The 21,761-nt window shown below is 41.4% G+C and overlaps 1 protein-coding gene across 1 annotated transcript in view; it reads left to right on the top strand.

Annotated features, from left to right (window-relative positions):
- The window catches only part of TAF3 (TATA-box binding protein associated factor 3), a 115,549-nt gene extending 94,316 nt beyond the window's left edge, over positions 1 to 21,233 (top strand). The window contains 3 exon segments of the mRNA XM_040546653.1: positions 14,536 to 14,791; positions 18,232 to 18,338; positions 19,106 to 21,233. Coding sequence (XP_040402587.1) covers positions 14,536 to 14,791; positions 18,232 to 18,338; positions 19,106 to 19,220 — 478 coding nt within the window. The 3' untranslated portion in view covers positions 19,221 to 21,233.
- The last annotated feature ends 528 nt before the right edge of the window (positions 21,234 to 21,761 follow it).

Below are 21,761 nucleotides of genomic sequence, written 5' to 3' on the forward strand. Positions count from 1 at the left end.
GCTTGTAGATCATAGTTCTGAAACCATATTTTAGTACCAAAAATACTATTTTGCTTCCCCTCTTATCTCACCCTAATCTTTCTCACGCCCACACACATTTTGAAAAGAGACTTCAGACTTTATCTGCTTCCTACAAACCCTGTGAGCACATCATCTTCAGGCCTGCTAGCTTGCAGTGGGTCAGAGATACTGACATCTCAGTTTTTGGCCCTCTGGAAAACCCGGTTCCATCCCAGTTTCCAATATACCTCTCTATTGCCACCTTGACAGGAGACTTAGCTTAAAGTTTCTCAACAAAGTAAGGAAGAATTAAACAGCAAGGCTGAGATCTTCCGGGGTGGAAGAGTTCTGGAGGCAGCTGATAGGCAGTGCTAAAAAGTGCTTGGGCAGCATCAGTACGGGGCACAGGAGGGGAACTCCATCTTCACTGCTTGATACTTATCTTTGATACTGCTTCAAGTTGTGCAACCAGATGAGGCTTCAGTCCTTAGTACTCCATCTCTATTTGCATACTCATTTCCCTTTCCTTCCCTAGACATCTCCCCTCTATGCCTACCATACGGGCCTCCTAACTTTGACTGCCTGTAAAAGTTATACCTTCTGACCAATGGCAAACACAAAATTTTGGAGCTTTGCAATAGCTTTTAGGATTTGTCATAGTCTTCCAAGGCAAAACCCAGGAAGAAATCTGCTGTTGCACAATGAAACCCAGTTTGTGCCATGTGGCCTTGGCTCTGGGAACTGTTTAGTGTGGTGTCCAATGTCTAATGCAGCAGGGCTTGCAGGTGAGCTGTCCTACTGTAAATAATGTTTTTTTCTTTCATCCTAAGCAATTAATATTCAGCCTTGACTTAAAGCATATTTTAATTTTCATATGTAGTGATCATTATAAGGACTGGTATGGCTCTGAGAGAAAGCAGCATCACATGTGTGGTTTGGGCTGCTGAAGTATACCAAAAGTCTCTGCTACCTGGATTAAAGTTTTTAGTTGCAAGACCATAGTAGGTTCATCAACCTTTTACATAGCTTGTAAGAGACAGAAAGAAAAGCTAGGCTTCTGTGTTATGTTAAGGGAAAGTTAAACTTACGTTTCTTCTGTATCGATAACAAAGGTCTGAATATCAGGTAATTGTCAGGTGGGGTTGTTGATTCAGATGTCTCTGGAACCTTTACTAGCACAGAATTATTTAAGATTATTGTGAATGGCCATGGAAATATGTCAGAAGAGTTTCTGGGGATTGATAGAAGTTGATGAGTTATAAAACTAGATGGAGTAATGATTTTTTTCAGTTTCCTCTGTTAGGAGGAAGAGCTGTTGGGAGGATTTGGGAGGAACTTAAATACCCATTCGGTTGGAAGTTGGTCTGTTTTGGGGGAACTTCATGCAAAACATTGTCTTTAATGGAAGTACTTGCAGAGCTTGGTGATGTCACAAAGTATTTTATGGAATCATTTAGCTTGGAAAAGACCCATAAGCTCGTCTAGTCCAGCCGTCACCTAACACTACCAAGTCCACCCCTGAACCATGTCCCTCAGTGCCACATCCACGTCTCTTGAATACCTCCAGGGGTGGTGACTCCACGACTTCCCTGGGCAGCCTGTTCAATGCCTAACCACCCTTTCCGTGAGAAAATTCTTCCAAATTTCAGGTATCTGAAGAAAAGATGTCAGATTTGATGACACTTAAAATGGAAGTTCAGATCTCCCTGTAAATACAGCAAAGAGATGGCAGCACAAATCTACCCAAATAATGCAGTGGTGCTGAGGAAGACGCCTTTGCAGTGGAGCAAACAATTTTGCTATCATTTTGCTTCTCAGCCCCTCTGCATGGACCAGCATACAAAGCAGTGCTGGTTGTGGCAGAGAACTTTTATTGTTTCTGTGAATACAAGTGCATAGTGGACAGTCGAGCTTGTCTAGTGCACAAATATTCTTCCAACACCCATCAGTTCCAAAGAGATGGCAGTTAATGACATTAGCTTAATGGACGTGAAAATGTAGCTGTTGCTGAACGATGGAAAGACCAATATTGGAAAACTGTTACACTTTAGGTTTTTTTGGAAGTGTTTTAACTGCACAGTAAAACAAGAAGAAAGTAGATTCTAATCAAAGCATTTCCATCTTAGTTGTAAACAATTACAGCAATACTTGCTTGGATGCCACATTAGAAGAAATTTACTGGATTCCATTCTAATGCAATTAGAGCTAATTTTGTTCTTTAAATGAATAAAAGGTCAGCTAGTAAATCTAGTTTATCTCAAGTCCAGGCTTCAATAAATTGTTTTATTTAATTTGTTGTAAAAGATCTTATCCTTAATGGGCCTAGCTCTTATTAGTTTGCTTGGGTTCTGAAATATTTATGACCACCTTTTTAGATATGATTTGAATGATATGTAGGAAGGGTTTTTCACTGTATTTTTTCCACTCCAGTGTTATCAGGGTAGAAGATTGCTAACTGAGTTAGTATAGGAAGGAACTAGAGATGTTATCTTTTAAAAAAATGTAAAAAGCACAAAGCTACTATAGACTTTTCAATTTTAAATCATCTGCAAATGATGAGCAGAATTTAATACTTTTATTCAGTGGTATCATGGTTTCTTTTTGTCTAGTTATTTTTCCTGAGCATAAATCACATTTCATAAACAAAAGTTTTTAAAAACTTTCATACACATGAGTTTTCTACATGTAAATTTTTAAAAAGCATATCTATTGATGAGCTGTTGACATTCCAGTTACGAGCACGGTTGCCATAAACTTCAGGTAAAGCATGTGCTGTAATTTTTGATACAGAAAAAATACATAAAATACAATTTAAATACAATTTTTAAGAAAAACCTCATGGTTTCTAACACTAATGGCAGACCACGAAGCAGAGTACCTCTCGTTAGTTATTGTTTAAGTGCTTCTGTGACACAGAAGCAGGATATATGTGTGCATATATATGTGCATGTGTTTGTGAAATGAGGCCTCTGAACTTTGTCTTAAACTGTCGGGCTTTTGCTCCAGACTTTTACCACGTTGATGGTGTGTTCCCTGCCATCAGCAGGAAAACAGACATGAATAGGGGAAGGACAGGTATTTTAACAGTGTTTAACTTGTAAATCTGACCAGCCACTCTACTGAAATTGCCCCTTGTCTTGCGTATTTTTAAAGCGAGTAGATCTGTGACCTTCTCCACAAAAATCACACACATGCTAAGATATGTGTGCCCATGCATCTATAAAATGTGTATTAAATAACCTGTGAATTTTAAAATAAAATCCAAAAAGGATTAAGGGATAGAAGGAGGTTTTTTTTTTTTTTTTTTTTTTTTGTCCAGATATTTAATTGACTCCACTAAAGCTTTTTATCTCTTGCTAGGATGTTATCAGTCTAAGGCCATACTTATGTTCCTTTGGAGGCTCACTCAACAGCACGATATGCCCATGACAAAAGCCACCAGCCTAACTAACTGACATCCTTTGTAGGGCACCTCAAAGCCAAGTGGCAATATGGACCAAATTAATTTGCAGCCTCTAGGTGCAATCTCTCTGGGTAATATTGGTGACCCAGAAGTATGTTTCTGGGACTAAGAGGGGAACTTGTCCCATCGCTTTCTGTTTTATTAGAGTTTCTGTGATTGACCATCCAAGGCTTTCCACCACAGTAGGGTGATCATAACAGGTATTTTTATAAGTTGGCCAAATGGCACGTGTCTGTCAAAGTGGAAACCTGAAAGGAAATACAGCTTGAGAAAATGGCATGATTCTGAAGCTCTAACCCGACCTGAAACACAGCTGGACTGCTGGAAGGTGTTTATTTTTCATAAATCGGTGGCTTGGGTCATCACTGCTGCTTGCTCAAGAATTGATTATTTGAAGTGCAGCCACAGTTGGGCAACAGAATTCCAATCAAGCAGTTCTTTATGCACGCTTTTTGAAATTGCGTAAAACTGTACCATTTAACCTGTAGCAGGATGCCACCAAATTTATTATAGGGTAACGGTCTCCAAAAACACATGCCTAAAATATGGATATCCTATCTGCAACAAGCTTAATTTAGAGAAGAATTGAGCTGCAAACTCTCTGGAGATTAAATTTTCTTGGGAACACACACACAAAATCAGGCTTAAAAAAGGTAAGGGCACCAAAGGAGGAGATGAGAGTTGTTGGCAGCTCCATGAATACACTTTTATTGACCTGGCTGAAGACAAGAAATTAGGCAAGGACTGTGTTGGTATTCCCCAGAGTTCACCAGGGATCTGTAATTGCTGGTGTAACATGAATATGCATTTTTTGGAAGGTACTCAAACAAATGTTTTTTTTGAGCTGTGTAAATAGCTAGATATCTAAGATAGGACTTTGCTATTAGCTTCAATTAAAGTAGAATTCTGCCCTATGTAGTTTTCAAGAATGCCTCTCATTTTTACACTATCATCTTTGGTGGGTATTCATGAACTTTCATTTTTAATGGGCTTGTTCTCTTACGGATAAACAAGACCTTGGGAAGAAACTTTTGAACTTTGGGTGCTATTTAGCAGGGAGCCATTCAGACGTTGATAATTTAGATTGCTGTCTTCATCGTGTTTGCCCACAATAGCTGAATAATGGGGTTCATTAAGCTCCCTTTGTAGGCACATCCAAATTGTTTGTCTCTAGCCTTGGCTCCCTGTGTGTGGCTAGGGAGGAAAGGATTGGCTTTTTATTGACTTGTCAAGCCATAGGTTTGCATTATGGCCAAGTAGCTCGTGACCCATTCCATTTATTTCACTGTTTTGTGGTGGGGAAACAGGTAAAGGAATCCTGCTGGAAGCCCCTCCTCCCGCACGTTTTCATGAATAAGGGCAGTGTTTGTAGCAGTTAAGGCACCGTGACCAAATCCTCCAAAAGACGTAATGCAAGCAGCATGGGGCTATTGTGGGATGCAGCTGTGGGCGGTGTTGGTTACCCCGCGAGACGTTGCTTATTCAACAGAAAGCTCTGGAGGAGAACTTGCTGTGGAATTAAATAGGAGGGAAAAAGTGATACTTCGGGGAGAAAACTGGAGAAAGGGAAACCACTGTTTGGGAAAATTAAACAATAGAGGCCGAGCAGCGAAAGTCTCTGTTTATTGCAGTGCTAATGGGTATCCCAATTATTTTACAATGCAGCACTTAGCAGTGAAAGCTTGTGTTAACTGTGCTTTGCCAGAACTAACGCCCCGGGTGTCACTCCAGCTCTTGCTGTAAGACAGAGGAGAGCGTGTAATGGTTAAATCAGTTTTGATATGATCAATAGACCACCTAAGTGAGGAGGCAGAGCGATGAAAAATGATCTTGCTCCTCTCCAAGGCTGCAGAGGTGTGCTTTAGGAATTCCAGTGATCTTGGCTGCTCTCATAAATCTGTGTGTGTGTGTAAGCAGACCCACATTTTTCTGTTCTGTAATCATTAAATTAGAAGAGCTGGAGGACTGCTTTTTCAATGCCTTTTCAAATTCTGAATGGATGTGCATTTTAATGGAGATATTGTGTGGGGTATGATTCATATCCCTTTCCTGATTGTTCTTTTTGAGTGTAACTTATTAGCCCCAATGCTGCTGTGAAAGCCGCATGTGTGGTCTTGTATCCATCCAGAAGTCCTGTTTGCTGCACTGGAGGTTCCCCAGCCCCTCCCTTGCTGCAGGATTGCAGCTTTTACATGGAAAAAAAAAAAAAAGATTATATCCCTTTTACTGAAACATGTAAATAATCAGTTTATATTTCTCAAGGTGATTCAGAATAGTTTTTTCTTCCTTGTATGTGAGTTATTTCCAAGTTCAGATTTAGTCTTTAGCTTTTTCTTTTTCTTTTTTTCTTTTTTTTTTCCTTTTTAATTACAGAAGCCACCCCAACTAATTATTCATCCTGTTTATGGTAGCTGGTAGGCTGTGGCAAATTATTTTCATTTTGCTGCTGGCCACATCGGGTGATGACTCCAAAAGTGAATCCATAAAAATGCTTGAGTCATTAGAAAACAAAACAAGTTACTGTGAGATTCTTTGATTTTTCTGCTTATTGCTCAAGAGTAAAAAATTGTATACTGTACAACGCAATTAAAGAAAAAAAAACCTTCGGGCATGTTTAGACACATAAGCAAATCGCTTGTTTTAAATGGGCATGAGCAGCTGCCCTTGCAAAGTACAACATAAATCGATCCAATCCGTGTGAAAGAATGGAAAGGCAGATGGGTATTTGTTTAAAAGAACAGTTTTGCCTCCATAGAGGATTATTGCAGGAGATGGGTACTGATTTGTGCTTGTCTTTGATGGAGATGCTTCTTTTTATTGAAGTTTTTAAACAAAAGTAAGTAAACTGCATACACCAAAAAATTAATATTTTAGTTCCTGAGAGCTGGACGTGCAGAAGAGGTCCATGGAGAAGTTACCTTCCCTAAACACAAGAGAAGAAGGTGGTCCTACCCAAATTTAGTAAAGGCACCCTATGAGCAGCTGAGCTGTAGCTCTACAGAGCCTGCAAGTTCAGGACTGGCATCTTGCATGTTTCTTACAGAAATATGTCTCGGTAACAAGCTGGAAATTACCATTTCAGACGTTCCTAAACCCATGCTGGCATAATTTCCTAGCAGTTAATGAAATTTTATATTCTACCCTGGTTCCCATTAAAACGGGTAGATGTAGCTTCTAGATCATGCATCCCATAACATTTGCCAGGACAAATGATAATAAAGGGCAGTTTGCAATGAACACATAAGAGAAAGTTTGCAAAGAGCTCGTTGGCATAAACATGTTTTACCAGCTTCTGGCTTTGCCGTTCAGAGCTCAGCACAAGGGGATAATGTTAGGTGGTTTTCCCGTCGAAGCTCTGAGCAGCTTTGTTATTGATGATAAGAGAGAAAAGAAGATGAAAGATAGCGAGACGCCACGCTACCAGCTCAGTTGTGTTTTGTCAGACTGGCGATGAACCATCCCGAGCTGTAAGTCAGGATGGTGAGAAAGAATAGGAGGGAGATGTGGGAGTCATTGGCAGAAAGGTGGTTGTGGTTGCTGGGAGAAATAGCCTGGTGTAATAGATACAGAGGGTGGAGGCCACGGACAGAACTCTGTTTTACTTAAAGTAATGGAAAAATAAACAGTAGAAACCCTGTAATTCAATTCCAAGAGTGCAGATGCCTGTAAACCAAAGGAGATAGCTAGAAAAGTCAGCAGGACTGAAGACCTAATGGATTCAAAAGTGGTGATTTCTGCCTCTGGAAAGGGGGAAACAACTACAGAGTGAAATGCATCAGTAACTCCTTCAAAACGGGTGTTGAGTGCAAGCATTGTACCTCTAGGAGAAAAAGGCTGTTAGCAAAGGAGTTGTGTCTTCAAAGCAAAAGACTGTGGAGGTGAAGTCAGGCTCACCAGAAGTCAAGCTGAATTAAATGTTGCAAAGGAAGAGAGGATCATGGAAGTGAAGACAGGGAGGAGGTGAAGAATGATGTCAGTATGAGCCAAGAAGGGACTCATACAATATCCCGAGTTGGAAGGGACCCACAAGGATCATCAAGGCCAACTCCTGGCTCCACGCAGCACCACCCAAAACTCAGACCGTATGTCTGGGAGCACTGTCCAAACACTTCTTGATCTCCATCAGGCTCGGTGCTGTGACCGCTGCCCTGGGGAGCCTGTCCCAGTGCCTCTCAGTGAAGAACCTTTTCCTAATGCCCAACCTGAACCTACCTGACGTAGTTTCATGCTGTTCTTGGGTCCTGTCGCTGGTCACCAAAGAGAATACCTTGCCTCTGATCCCATGTCTGTTCTCCCCTTTACTGAGAACTAAGACAAGAGGGATAATGGCAGTAGGTTGACAGTGGTGAAAGTTAATGATAATGGATTGAGAAGCAAAAATATAGGGACATTTGCAAACTGATGTCAAGGAACGGGATAATCTTCCTCCCAAGTTACAAAATAGCTGGCTTGTGAATTTGCAGACTCAGTGACAAGTAAGTTTTGAATACATTTAGTTTTATTTTAAAATTCAATGTTGGTTAAATCTATTTTAATAAATAATATATAAAGGAAAACAGAAATGCGGAAGAAGGGGAAAGTGGTCGAGGTACCTGATGACAGCAATACATTTAATTACAGAACAAATTTTGGAGGAAGAGCTAATTAAAGGCTTGGAAATAAGTGGAATAAAACACAACATGGAAGTAAGCCATACTAAATCAGCTTGATAACAATTCTTGATAACTGATTCTGTACTTTCACATGGTCCAGTTGGCAGTCCCTGTGGGAGACGTGGCTGGGCAGGGCTAATTTTTTGCCATGCATCTCAGATACCTGTTTCCACCACCAATGCTGAGAGCGACTGCTTCCACCTCCCACTGCAGAGCAATTTTTTGGGGTCTTGCAGTACAGGAAGAAGCAGTTGCTGAGTACGTAATCAAATTGCTTCCCCTCCAAGGGAAAGCCTCAGCTTCAGTGGAGAAGAGCTGGGACACTCATATGTGCGTGGCTGGAATAAAGTTGACAGCTGTCCTCCCACTGGGAGAAGGGATGCTCTCTTCTGGCTGAATGAAAGGTGGCAAAGCCGAGCTCCCTGGATTTTAGGAAAATGTTTAATACTATCATAGTGAAGCTGACAAAGACAGGGATTAGTAGAGGAGCTGTTTAGTAAGGAACTAGCTCAAAGGTAGATAGCAACTGAGAGTAATAAGAGAGCTTATCTAACCAGAGAGGAGGTTACTAGTGAACGGGCTCAAAGATGTGTTTCAGGACTGATCTGCTTTAATAATTTCATTAAAAATTTAGTCCCAATAGAAGGTAGAGCACTGATGTCATTTTTTTGTCAATAAGGTTGAAGGACCATGTCAGCTGAGGATCTGATGATTGTCTGGAAAGAACTTGGTCCCCTTGAATACAAGGGAAAAATCCTTTTCAATTCGAGGGGACCAAGAAAAAATGCAGTTAAGGCTTTTGCATTTGAAGAGTACCAAGAGCAACTTAGCTGGTCGGTAGGTGAATCAAGGGGGTGATGGATCATGAGTTGATCGTGGAGTTGCCACCGTGATCCAAGGGTGACCATAGTATTGCAAGTGGTCATTTTAGCAGAGGTAGTGGAAGTGTCTGAGCTGTCATCCGAGATGCTGTTGGTACTTCACCTGAAATGTTATGTTCAGTTCTTGAACACTGCTTGTGTTCAGGAACAATGAATTGTTGAGAGCAGGTGTGAAGGAGGGCTCGGGGAACTGGTAGGGGAAGCAGAGAGGAGTCTGTTATGATAGGAGAGGAGAACAACTTTGTGTGTTTAGTCTAGCATGTGAAGAGGGGATATGATTGCTGGCTACAAATACATCAGGCAAGTAAACATTTTGGAGGGAGAAAGCTATTTAAGCTAAAGAACAATGTTGGCACAAAAACAAATGGGAATTAATTGGCTATGAATGGAGGCTGGAAATTAGAAGAGGTTTCTGTGCCACCAGAGTGGTGCAATCCTGAAGCAGGGAGGGTAATAGTGGGGACAAAAAGATTAACCGGTTTTAAGACGAAGCTCAATAAACTTGTGAATGGGATTAGGTGACACGATGCCTGTGAAATTGCTAGACTCATTTGTCCAGGAAGGGATGTTTGCGGGGTTTTGCCATAGCGATGAAATGGCGAGTGAGCCATGAGAGCTCCGTGTGCACCATCAAAACCCCAGGTGCTTACAAGGACCCCGTGCCACCCGTGTTTGGCCAGGCAGTGTCCACAGAAAGGGACAGTGTCTTGGAACACGTGTTCATTGCTCATTTTCTTTGCTAGAGAAGAATATCACCCTGCAAGCAATTAATCACATGAAAATACGTTTTTATTATTATTTCAAGGTTAAGTATTGAAGTCTTTTCACTCGCAAAATTGCTAGGGGCTTGGCAGAAGGTTTCATGCATTTTGGCACCCTGCAAACATGCAAGCTGGTCACAGCGCATATTTGTGGAGCCTCTGTTTGCCAATACGACTTGTTTGCACAGAATAAAATATTCAGCAGGGCACAAGAGATAAAAACTAAATTTCCCTTTCTAAAAGTAATATGGGAATTAGCTTACATTACAGAGCTTAAATTACACCGATTCTCCTCCAGGGTTGGAATAAAATTTTCAAAATCACCTCTAATCTGTGAGGAATCTAAACCATATGGAAATGTTCCTAATTCCCCTGGGTGTTTTTGACACTTCTACCCATAGGTCTTAGAGTATTTCAATTTTTTTCTTTTTTTTTTCTGGTGGAACAATCTCAGTTACAAGTGTGAGATTTCTAAGTAATTAAAATAGTTACACCACCTCTCTTTCTAGCATTGAGGAACTTGTATCAATAAGGAAATATCAACACTAATAGATAAGAAATGTCAGCCATAATAATGAGTGGCAGTTGTGCTAGCTTTAATTATGTCAGTATGGTTGGTGGTGACATTTTCCTATGTACAGAGACCCTTTAGCTCATGCTCCTTGCTTAAAAATGGGTCATTAGGACTTCTAAAGTGTTGTTTTCTTCTAGGCAGAGCCTACGTGAAACAATTTTTAAGGAGCTTGACCTCCGAGAAACAAAGATGCCTGTAATTCTTGACCAGACCTTTCTCAGTACTGACACAGCATTTTTTGGAGCCTGTCGCTTGTAGCAGACATTCAGCTCTGTGGTTCATATCCTATTTTTGAAAAGCCATTTCCTTTTGGTGCATGTGTCTTTTCCCTCTGTTTATATGAAGCAGTCAACGGGGCTTTCAGCCGTAAGAATCAGAATGAAATCAAATAAATTGCTTCCAAAGATAGGAAGCTACTTCACACCTTGGAGCCTCCTTTTGCTCCAGATGTGGCGTGTTACGGCTCATGCCAATTAGAGACGATTATAAACTGACCTGTTGTGATGCTAAAGAGCTGGGGAGAATTTGCACTTTGCTTGCGAGCCAACACCATTTTCATCCTGTTTGGGTTTGGATCTGTCTATGTGAACGGAGCGATTGCTCCAGAGTAATGATGAAAATGGGATCTCATTAACTCTACCATTGTGAAGAGGTGTTTTTTTTTTAACATGTTATTGATACATATGTTCAATTAGAAAAGCACTGAGGTTCTTAAGAAGTACAGTTCCTGTTAGCATTTAAGGAGAAGTCCAAAGCGAATTTAGGTTGGGCACAACCAGATGCACATTTACATTAATTCTGTTTTTTCAGAAGGGAGTGGTAGCCTTTAGTTATGATATACGGAGGCTCTTGTTACCACATCTATTCCAAGGGTTTTCTCACACCTCTTCATTCTGGGGGAACTATTTTGATTCAAAAACAGCTTTGATTTTTATCTTTCAGTGTAGAATACAGATGTGATACATCGCCAGGCGAGCAGCCTGCAGAGAGAAGTGTGATTCTCATCTTGGGACTCTGAGCGTGTTGATGGCAGTTGATGTTCATTTATGTTGTATGACTTCAAAAAATATTAATCCAGCCCCAGTTTTAGAGTTTATGGACTTTGGATGAGGAGGAGGGGAAAGGAAGTGAAATTTCGTCTTTATGTAGTGTTGTACTTACAGACTTACAAGTCCTGATTTTGGAAGCACAGGAAAAGCACATTTGGGATAGAATGTAATGATACAGGTATGGTGATGTCCAAAAGTGCAGATTAAAACCTAGCATGGACCTCAGTAGCAGGAGGATCGAAGCTTTGCTACAGCGAGTACCGCCTACTTGCAGCATGCTCCGTGCCTCACTTTTCTTGTCTATAAAGTAGATCTCGTAAATCTTGCCATCATTTACATACTGTTTTGATATCAGGTTTCTCGCCAAGTCTGAAGTAACATTAATTATTAGTCGTGGGACTGCTATTTCCCTTTGATTTCTCCCCACCTCCATATTGCCATGTGTGCAGCCCCTTTTTCAGGAAGGAGGACAGGCCCAACCACCCTCTCTGAGATTACTCCATCACCTCTAATGGTGCAGCACGAAGCCATTCATTTCTCCACTCTGGAGTCTAAAGTCTCAGAACTTTATTAGCCCAAGGGAGTGGTAGGCCCAAGCGTGCTCCAAAATGCCGATCTCCCGTTTTGATAACTGAGCTCTAAAAATCAAGATAAACAAGCTGCCCTATATACTGAACGTGTCTTAATTGCACACTTGAAGCAAACCAGCCAATCAATGGGGATGTGTCACCCGCTAATGAATATTTGTAGTTTTGGAAGATTTTATTCGTGATGTTCCCTACAGTTTCTGCACTTATGAGTAGAGTGGCTTTTGAAGACCCTGTTCAGGAGGAGAACCTGGCTTTATCTTGGCCAGGAAACTATAATTTAATTTAATACGTTCGCTGGGCATGGTCACTCTTATTCAAATTGTATTAGCTAATACTTCTTTTAAACTGTTTACATTGTGTGCAAAGTTGTGTTTAAAATCTTATTAGCTAATACTTTTCCTAGTGCAGACTAGGGAAGGGTTGACTCCCTGAAGAACTCATGGCAGGACTTTGTTTACTTGGAGGGGGGTAGAAGTGGGCGCGGGGAAAGAGGGAATAATGATGTTTGAAACCCTACAAATGACTTCTGCTGAGCCAAATATTTTGTTCTCTGTCCCTCTCCTCAGTTTTATTATTGCCAAATTTTATTTTATTTTTATTAAGAGGAGGCTTTCAAGTCGCAGGGGTGACTTTGCAAGCCATGGGAGCAGTGCCACCACCCAAGGTCTTGAGCGTTCAGCTTTGGGAACAGTGGAAGGAGGAAGGCACAAAAGCAGCATCAGAGATGGTGTGTGGCCAGTCTGAAAAGAGCCCTCATGAGCCATGTGCTAAGGTTTTCGTTGAACCAGAAATGCACTGCAGACATTGAAGAGCCAAAGAGAAAGCTTGCTTGGTGGGAGATAACAGCGTTTTTTCAAAAGTACCCCTCTAACAGGAGAAAGGGGCAGGGGTAGACGTGTAGGTTGCTCCCAGGATGATGTGATAGCAGGACCTTCTTCCTTCTGCACGTCGCAGGCAGTGAGTTAGGAGTGCTGTGGTTTGACGCACAGTCTGGCACCTTAGAGACACATCTGGGGAGCCTGAGCCCCCAAATCAGGCACCTGAAGCAATTTTTAGATGACTTTCAAGCGGTGTGAAAGCCTTCAGTATAGGGGATGGCCAGGAAAATCATCTGTCGGCTTTTAGATTCTGCTCCGCTCTAAGTTTCTAAACTTCCTTGGTTTTGGTTTTCCTCCAGTAGTCACTTACATGGGGTCTCAGAAGGTCGGTGATGGTAGACTGGATGTGATGTGGCAGACTAGTCAAGAATCCCAAACCCATTGCTCTGTTTCCTTTCACTCTTTTTTCCTGTTACTTGCCATCGTTCTGATTTAGTAGGGCAAGCAGCGTATCTAGGGAGAAAAACACTATTATCTCGGCTGAGCTTTAAATATCATGTAGTTTCAGCTCGTTCTCTAATGATGGCTTGGATTATTGACTTGAATTGCAGACTGTTTCTGATTCTAACGATACTGCCTTTTGAATATCATAAAGGAGCTGCAGAAAACTCTTCAGTTGCACATAAAGTTCCCACTGACAGTGGAGCTGGACTTTCCTCCCCTCGTTCTCAGGAGCTGTTCCAACTCAGTCTTCATCACGGTTTTCCTACCAATGTCTCCCCTTTTTTTTTCCTTCCTTAAGATGTCCTCCTCTCTGGAATGCCTAACCTTTCTTTAATTTTCCTTCTTCCTACAGTCCCTTCACAAATGAATTGCACTCCCACAGTTACCATTCAAATATAAATAAGTTAAATGATTTACCAAAATGTGGTAAAAACAAATAGTCCTAGCCTGTGCTTTGTTTGGGGTTTTTCTGGTTTGTTTTACAAAAAGCCCTTTTCCTTCTCCTCATGTTTCCAGTCTCGAGTCTTATTGTAAGGGCCTTGTCTGTTAAAATGCATGCACATCAATAACACCATGTATCAACATTCGTTAATAAATACTGGGTCCCCCATGTATCCCCCTTCCTGGGCAAGATTATTCTATACTGTGTATTTACTAGAGCTACATCCTGTCTACTTCAGCTACTCAAGTAAGTAGCAATATTTTAACTGCTGAGTATATAGTGTGCGTCATTTATTTGTCCTGACTAGATCTACTGCTGATTTCATAAACATTTGAGGAAAGAAATACCAAACTAGCAAATATTTGCAGAACCCCCTAATGTAGAGTCTTAAGAGGATGATATCGTCTCGCAGTTTGAAGATTAAAATCAGTGCTGTTCACAGCTGATTAACTTTCCTTTCTAATATTTCCCACAAATTGAGCTAATGTAATAAAACTTAACGAAACAAGGTTTAGTGAAGCCACAGAGAATATTTATATGACAGCGAGCTATGGAGTGGTTCAGGCTGTCCCGACATTCACTTTGTAATAGCTCTATACTTTATCCTGTCTGCTCGTCAGGGTCTGTGAATGAATGGATGTAGCAATGAGAGCAGTCCTTGTGCTGGGTTGAAACAGCCTCAGTGCTGACTTAAAGGTGATGTGAATTAGCTGCACTATATTTTCTCTGTATCTGCTCGGTGATCGAGCGGTGCTTTCTTTCCCATCAGCTCTTAACGATTCACATTTTTTGGTCCTTCAGAGTCATCAGCAAAGTGGTGCCAGCCCCGGAGGCCAAACCTGCTACTCCTGCAAGCCGGCCCAAAACACCTCCACCTGTGCCATCACCGGTGCCAGCTCCTGTCCACGTCACCCCTCCTCCAGCTCCTGCTCCTCCTCCTCCGCAGCCTACAGTCTCGCCAGTCCTGCTTCCACCTCCGTCTCCAGCCGTCTCTGCGGCCGGAGGCTCCAAAGCGCCTGTTAGGAGCGTGGTGACTGAGACTGTCAGTACTTACGTGGTAGGTAAAGCGTGCTGCCATGTGTTGTCCCAGCACATTCATCTTCTCAATTGCTGAGCTTCGTGGTGACTCATCTCAAACTGAGGGTGCCGGACTTGCGATGTTGCTCTCCACTAAGCTACTCTTATCTGCCCCTTGCTTCCGTGCGCTTGTTTTGAAAGGTTAATCATTAAAACACTACTACTTAGGTTGGTATTTTCCTGTGTTTCCAGCCCAACACTTAAATTTCTTCTAACAAGTCCAGTTATATCCCATTTATCCTCACCTAACTGAGCTAGAGCATAAAATTTTGGAGATGGAGATTTTTTTATAGACGCTTTCATAAGCGCTGAATTGAAACCTCAGATGTCAAACTCGCCATAGATTTTGCTGTCAGTTGGGTAAAGTACAAAACCCTCACACAACGTCAAGAATATGACTTAGCCCTCATCTGAGGTGTGTAGAGTACACTACTCTGGTTTCCTCAACATAGAGAAATTGTAAATGTTTGTGCATCTCAAAGTCTGTAACTAGTTTATCTGTCTGACATTTGCTCTGAACTTGGTCTCTGGCAGCTTTAAGACTTCTTCATTCCTTTAGAAAAGTCTCTCCTACAACACGATACAGGAGCTACTGTCTCTAAAAGAGCATGAACACACCTCTGGGCAGGACTACGATTGTTTTGCTATGGCAAATTTCTGCTCTAGATGCAGGGTAAGACAGAAGCCCTGCTGTTTCTGATCACTGAAGAGCAGCACATACCACCCACAGTAGCAGCAGTGTTGTTATCCTCCCTGTCCTGGCTATGTTCCAGGTTGGATGGTGACACCTTGCTTATCTATAGCGGGTGCCAGTTAAAAAATCTCACCATTTAAAGCACCTGAAACTTGCTTTTATTACAGAGTTTTCTTTACTTTAATTGCAACATGCACATGATTTTTTTTTTAATTCCTGTTTTTATAAAGATTCCTAGTGTAAATCTACCCTGCTGGTTCTAACGGAGAAGGTGCTCTTCCTTGCTTAACTGTTGTATCGTGTTACTGGTCTCTATTTAAACAGCTGCTACATTTCACTCCAGAGTTGGTTACAGTACTCGACTACCTCACATAAGCTGTGCATATCTTTGGGGTGAAGGATATGTATCCTCACCTTCTCCATCACAGCGTAAATGTGGTGTCAGTCTTACACATTACAGTAGTGTCCAGAAGCTTTGAAATTCACGCTAGGAGAGAAGCATTTTCAAAATACTGTACTACAGCAAATTTTCCTCAGTATTAAAGGCAAATAAGTTAGAGATGATGGTAGATTAAAGGAGGAAAACCTATAACTTTTCCTAAGGCCAGTACTTCAGTGGTAACACACTTAGCACCTTAGGGAGTGAAAATTCAGAGAAAAGTACTCAGTAGGCTCCAGGTTATCTTTTTTTTTTATTTTATTTTATAATATTATAGTTAAAACCAGGGCTTTACTGCATTAGGATCCGAGTATGCATGCAGGCAGAGAGACTCCTGATGTGAGAAGTTTCCAAGTCCAAAAGCTGACAAAGAGGTTGGAGAAGAAGGGAGTAATTAATAATTATTAGCCCCTTGTATGAAGGGAATCCGGGACAGAGAATGATGAAATGGCATTCCCAAGGGCGCATGGGAAAGCTTTCGGGGAGATAAGATTGGAGCCAGTGTGACAGGGGTACACGACTCCCTTCTGCACGGAAGGACAAAGGATGATGTTATACTTGGAAAACAAAAGTTATTATGTGGGATCTCCCTGCGGGATAGTATCTCAGTAAGTGTGTTCCGATCGTTAACTCAAAATGGTTTGTACTAAAATAGCATTGGGCAGTCACACACTGTCCCTCCTTCCACGACCCTTGGCTCGTCAAGGAACAAGAAGTTAGGAGACATTTTGACATCCTCATTCAGCAGCCCAAGTTCTTAACAAACACAGGGAGGTTTTGGTGGTTATAGACCACCCTGCCCCTCTCCAGCCCGTGATCTTCTAAAACACCAAGAGGAGCGTTCTGCCAAAAAGGACCCCGCTGAAAACTTAAGTTTGGAAAATTTGGGGTGTCTGTCTCCTGATAGGGCAGCGTTCCCTGTAGGTGTCACCGCCGGTGCCCAAAGCTGGCAGCGCCCAGATGGGGCACGTGCCAAATGGCAGTGCCCGCAGGTGGGAGCGTGGCGGTAGGACTGAGCCTTACAATCAGCGAGCTTCAAAATCCAGTTCATCGTGTGACGCTGCCTGCTGCACGTCGCGGTTGGGAAGGGTTTGGTCCCTGCTTAATATTCCTGGGCTTTGTGTTTTCTAGTTTTAGATCACACAGAAGTGCAGGGCTTTAAGAAGAGTCAGTCGAGAGTGATGTGTTGGTTGCAGCTTTGGTATATTCCTATTGATTTTTCTGGCAGGGGTGTAAGATGTACAGACCACCGTGTAGTGGCTTTATTTTTTTTTTCCCCTAAGAACATTTGGGGATTTTCATCTGTTGCTTTTTAATATCGCATTTGTAAGCTGTACAGATAGCAGAAAGTTATTGTCTTAGGTACGTGTAACTGCACTAATGCACAAAAGCTGAGAACAAACCAGTTCATATTTTTGAGATTGGGTTATAATGTGCAAATCTCCATAAAGGAATGATGAAATCAGGGTAATACCCCGGGCATTCTGTACTCCATATTGTGAATTTACACTTCTTTGGATGGGCTTTGTGACATTTTTCACATATGTTGTTACCAAAGAACTGTTAAAGAAAGCACTTGAAATTTAAAAATACAAATACGGCTCTAGCAGGGCATAAACATTAAAAAACATAATGAAACTCTGAATATGATAAACCCAGTAAGCAGCTGCCTAATACTGTAAATGATCTGCCTCTCTTGTTTCATTTACCCTTTAGTAAATTGTGCTGTGACATAAATGTCATAAGGGGAATGGAAAGTTACTCAGTAACAACTTTTTTTTTATATCCTGATCTTATCAGCTAGTCGAGTTGAAGACTTTGGCTAATAAGTAATAAAGCAACATATCCACATTGCACTGGATATTTTACATGCGCGTAAGACTGTTATCTTCTGCAGGAGCCTGCTGTAGCTCGTTCTCGCCATTACCAGGGTAGAAATGTGAAAAGCCAGCCTTCTGGTCGTGGTGGTGTGTAGACAGAGCAGGAATTGTGTGGCTGAGCCCCGGCTGCTCTGTGTGAGTGGCTGTGCGTAGGTCGGGTGGCACAACTGGCTTTGCTGGTTCACAGGACAATGCAGAAAAATGCATGCCTTTGCCTCAAGTACAGCATAGGAGAAATCAATTAAAACCTAATGCTGAGCACCTAGGGTGAGAGAAGTCCTAAATAAGAACAGTGACCATTGAAAAGCTTTGTTGGATAAGCAACAAACTTTTTATTTATTTAAATGTTGATTTTGCTGCCTGCTTGCCCTGCAAACCAGCTAACTTTCCTTTTTTCTTTGCACCAGATCCGAGACGAATGGGGTAACCAGATCTGGATCTGTCCTGGCTGTAACAAGCCAGATGATGGCAGTCCAATGATAGGTTGTGATGACTGCGACGATTGGTATCACTGGTAAGTTGTTCTCATCCATCCTGTTCTGCCGTTCCCTGCAGATTGTGGCTATATTATTAACCACCCCCCCCCTTTTTTTTCTTTTTTTTTTTTTTGTTCGTGAGGCTGGGAATATTTGAATGGCTTTGCTGTGTCCAGTTTAATAATCTGGAAGATACTTTTATCTCTGTTTCTCTGGAATTTGAAGCAGCAGATTTTAAACTGAAGGAGTGTTACTTTAATTAATAGGAATCGGTGATAACAGTTGTTTTTGAAACGACGAGGAAATATGGCTGATTCCGGTAATTTTGAAAGAAGTACAGGAATACGAGCACAGTGTATACGGATAGACATTTCAAGTTATGAAGCATTGTATGAACAGTAATATAAATGTCAGCTCCTATAAAGGGTTCGAGGAATTAATCACTTTTTAGGCTACATAAAATCATAAGTTTTCTTTTTTTGCAGATGTATTAAAGAAGCATTTAAAATTATTTTAAGTCTAGCCTATTATACCTGAAAGTGCGGTCATATTTTCTATTAAAACGATTTCTTATCTGACTGTCCTTTCGATATATTTTCTTGTTTCAAAGCAAGTTTATTTTCCATTTCTGTTAGATCATTGTATTCATCAATGCAGTGATGATATAATTGCTCTGCCAATTTGGGGGGAGGGAGGGGAGGAAGGCCAGATCCTGTCTCCCACTGAAATGTTTAATTTCTTGGGGTAAGAAATAAAAATAGCATTGCTCCACTGCTATGACACCACATTTCCCTGTCCTCCACAGGCCTTGCGTCGGGATCACGACTGCACCCCCAGAAGAGATCCAATGGTTCTGCTCCAAGTGTGCCAACAAAAAGAAAGATAAAAAACACAAGAAGAGGAAGCACAGAGCACACTGAAGACCTTGCTGTGGATTTAAGTCGTGCGGTCACTTCAGCACTTCGGCCCTGGCTCCGTCGCAGAGGGATGCGGTGTGCTCGCCTCTCACCCTCCGTCACCGGGTGTTTTGGTTTTGACTCTGCAGTGAATTGGGGGCAAGGATCTCTTGTCCGATGGGGGCTGTTGCGTTTTTCAAGCTGTACGAGCCCGGGGGGTTGGATTTTGGTACATTCTGATGCTGTCTTTCACCTACCGAGGGATGTTTTTTGCACAGAGCGTTATGAAGACTTCACTAGTTAATGGTACCGCTCCCACTCCTGTGGCTCGGCAGCAGCAAAGATGAATGTTGTACATACAGATACCTGTCCTATTCCTTCTCGATTTCTTTTGAATTCCTCCGGAACCTTTGCAGTAAGGTGACGAAAGGAGAAGAAAATGTAAATTGCAGTAAGTTGTAAACTGAGGAGACCTTCTGGAATGATTTCTGTAGTCTGGATGCAGTTCAGCCTCTACTCCCGCTGAGCCAGATAACCATAATGTCGAAATAAAAAGTGGCTGGTAAATATTTTTGTGACGAGAATATATGAAGCTTTTTCCCTTGATTTTTAGTACTAACATAAAATAAACATGTTCAAGCTTTTGTGAAATATCTTCTATTTTTTAAAAAACAAAGTTTCTATTGTGTCGATTTTTTTCTTCTGTGTGAATTTATTTTGGTGGACCTGTAATATATTTTATACTTTGGTTTTGTTTTTTAGTCTTTGTCGATGTACCGTTTCATTGCTTGTACATTTCATGGGTGTGTAAAAACACTTCACATTAAAAGAGTTTCACATGTGTAAATACCTGATATTTATAAAGTACCTTTTTATTTTTTAGGGCATGAGGTTTTTTTATTTTTGTTTGCCTGAGAAGACAAACCTCGCAGCTATTAAAAGCCAGTGTAACACACGCTTGTCCTTGTGGCTTTAAGGGATTGGCGAGATCTGCCCCAGTGGTGCGCACACGAGAAGTCAACCAGCACCATAATTAGGCCTCGATTCAGATACTTAAACATGTGGTAACTGCTTAAGAAGTGAGTAATCCTATTGCCTTCAAGGAGACTGTTCCCACACTTAGTTATACATGTGCTTAAATGCCTTCTGAATTGAGGGCTTAGGCCAGGGGCTCTGCACTTTTAATGGTAGCTCCAGTGTGTTAATCTGTAGCTGGAACTCAGATTTTTTTTCTTTTTTTTCTTTTTTTTTTTTTTTCTTTTTTAACAAGTGGTAGCAAGTTTGCCAAAATGGTCAGGCTCGTGTTTAGGTGAAGGAGATGCCTGATGCCATTAAGGCCAGAAGATACATTTTTCTGCTTTGTGTATCCCCTTGGAAAGACCTGCAAAGTGAATACGTGTTATATTTTTAATGAGGGGGAAAATTGCAGAGGAAAAAAAAAAAGCAGTATTATATATTGTAGTGCAGTGGTCTCAGAGCTAAATAAACCATAAGAATAGATTTGAAGAAAAAAATACATCTTTTGTTTCTGAATTCATAGGGAGCATTTAGATTTCATTGCTTAATTTGGGGATATTTCTACTTCAAACTGTTCAGCAAGAAATATCTGAGGTTTGAGCGTACAGCCCTTTAACCTGTTGCACAGATATTAAGGGTTATTTTTTAAATACATCCAAATTGATATTAATGACAATGAATTAGTCATGTTTTTAAAAGCTCCAGTCTAGTTAGGGAAATGAGGCTTTGCTGATAGAACTGTTAAATTGCAAATCAGGGGAGATATGGATGAAATTGGTTTATTAAAAGTGCACTGTTACCTTCTTTGTTCAATGCCACCTCATTTATATTCTGTCCCTGCTAATTACCAGTCAGTGCGTCAGTCAAGAAAAGTTCTTGAGTTCGATATTTTTTTATCTCGAATTGTTAAATGTCTCAAACCTGCTTCTTTCTTGTTTTCCTCCATGTGTAATGTGCAGACATACAAAATATACAGTCTTTGGTCGTTTCTGGTTGCAATAATAAAGAACTAGCTTTTGGTAAGTTGTTTTATCCATTTCCTCCGCTCAGTTAATCACAACCCCTTGCATTTATGCGACTGAATTATTCAAGGTGCTGTGGAAAAAGGGATGAACTTTTGCCGTTTCAACCGCAGGACGGAGATTTCTGTGAATGCTTGTGCACCGCTGCTGCCGGATTGCTTTCCTACCCCGGGTTTTATAATTTTATAAACGACCTCGGTGGTAATAAAACCAAAGAATCATTTTCAGGAGCTTGTGTGGCTCACGGGATTAGTAACAGGAGAAGGGGCCTTTCACCTCTGGGTCATCAGTTCGGAGCAGCCTCGGTCAGCAGCCGTGAAGAGGCTGACTCCCCTTTCACTTACACTGGTGTAGACCAGGAATCGGGGGCACAAAAGAATAATCGGCTTCCAAAAATAGCTACCCGCCGAGCAGCCATGGGGTATGGACCTTCCTTCCCCAGAAAAAAATACCGAGGTGTTCGTATTTTGCTTTGTGTTTGCAGTTATAACTTCACAGCTTGTGTTTCCATTTATGCAAGCTCTGC

Source organism: Cygnus olor, chromosome 1, assembly GCF_009769625.2.
Source record: "Cygnus olor isolate bCygOlo1 chromosome 1, bCygOlo1.pri.v2, whole genome shotgun sequence".
NCBI lineage: Eukaryota > Metazoa > Chordata > Aves > Anseriformes > Anatidae > Cygnus > Cygnus olor.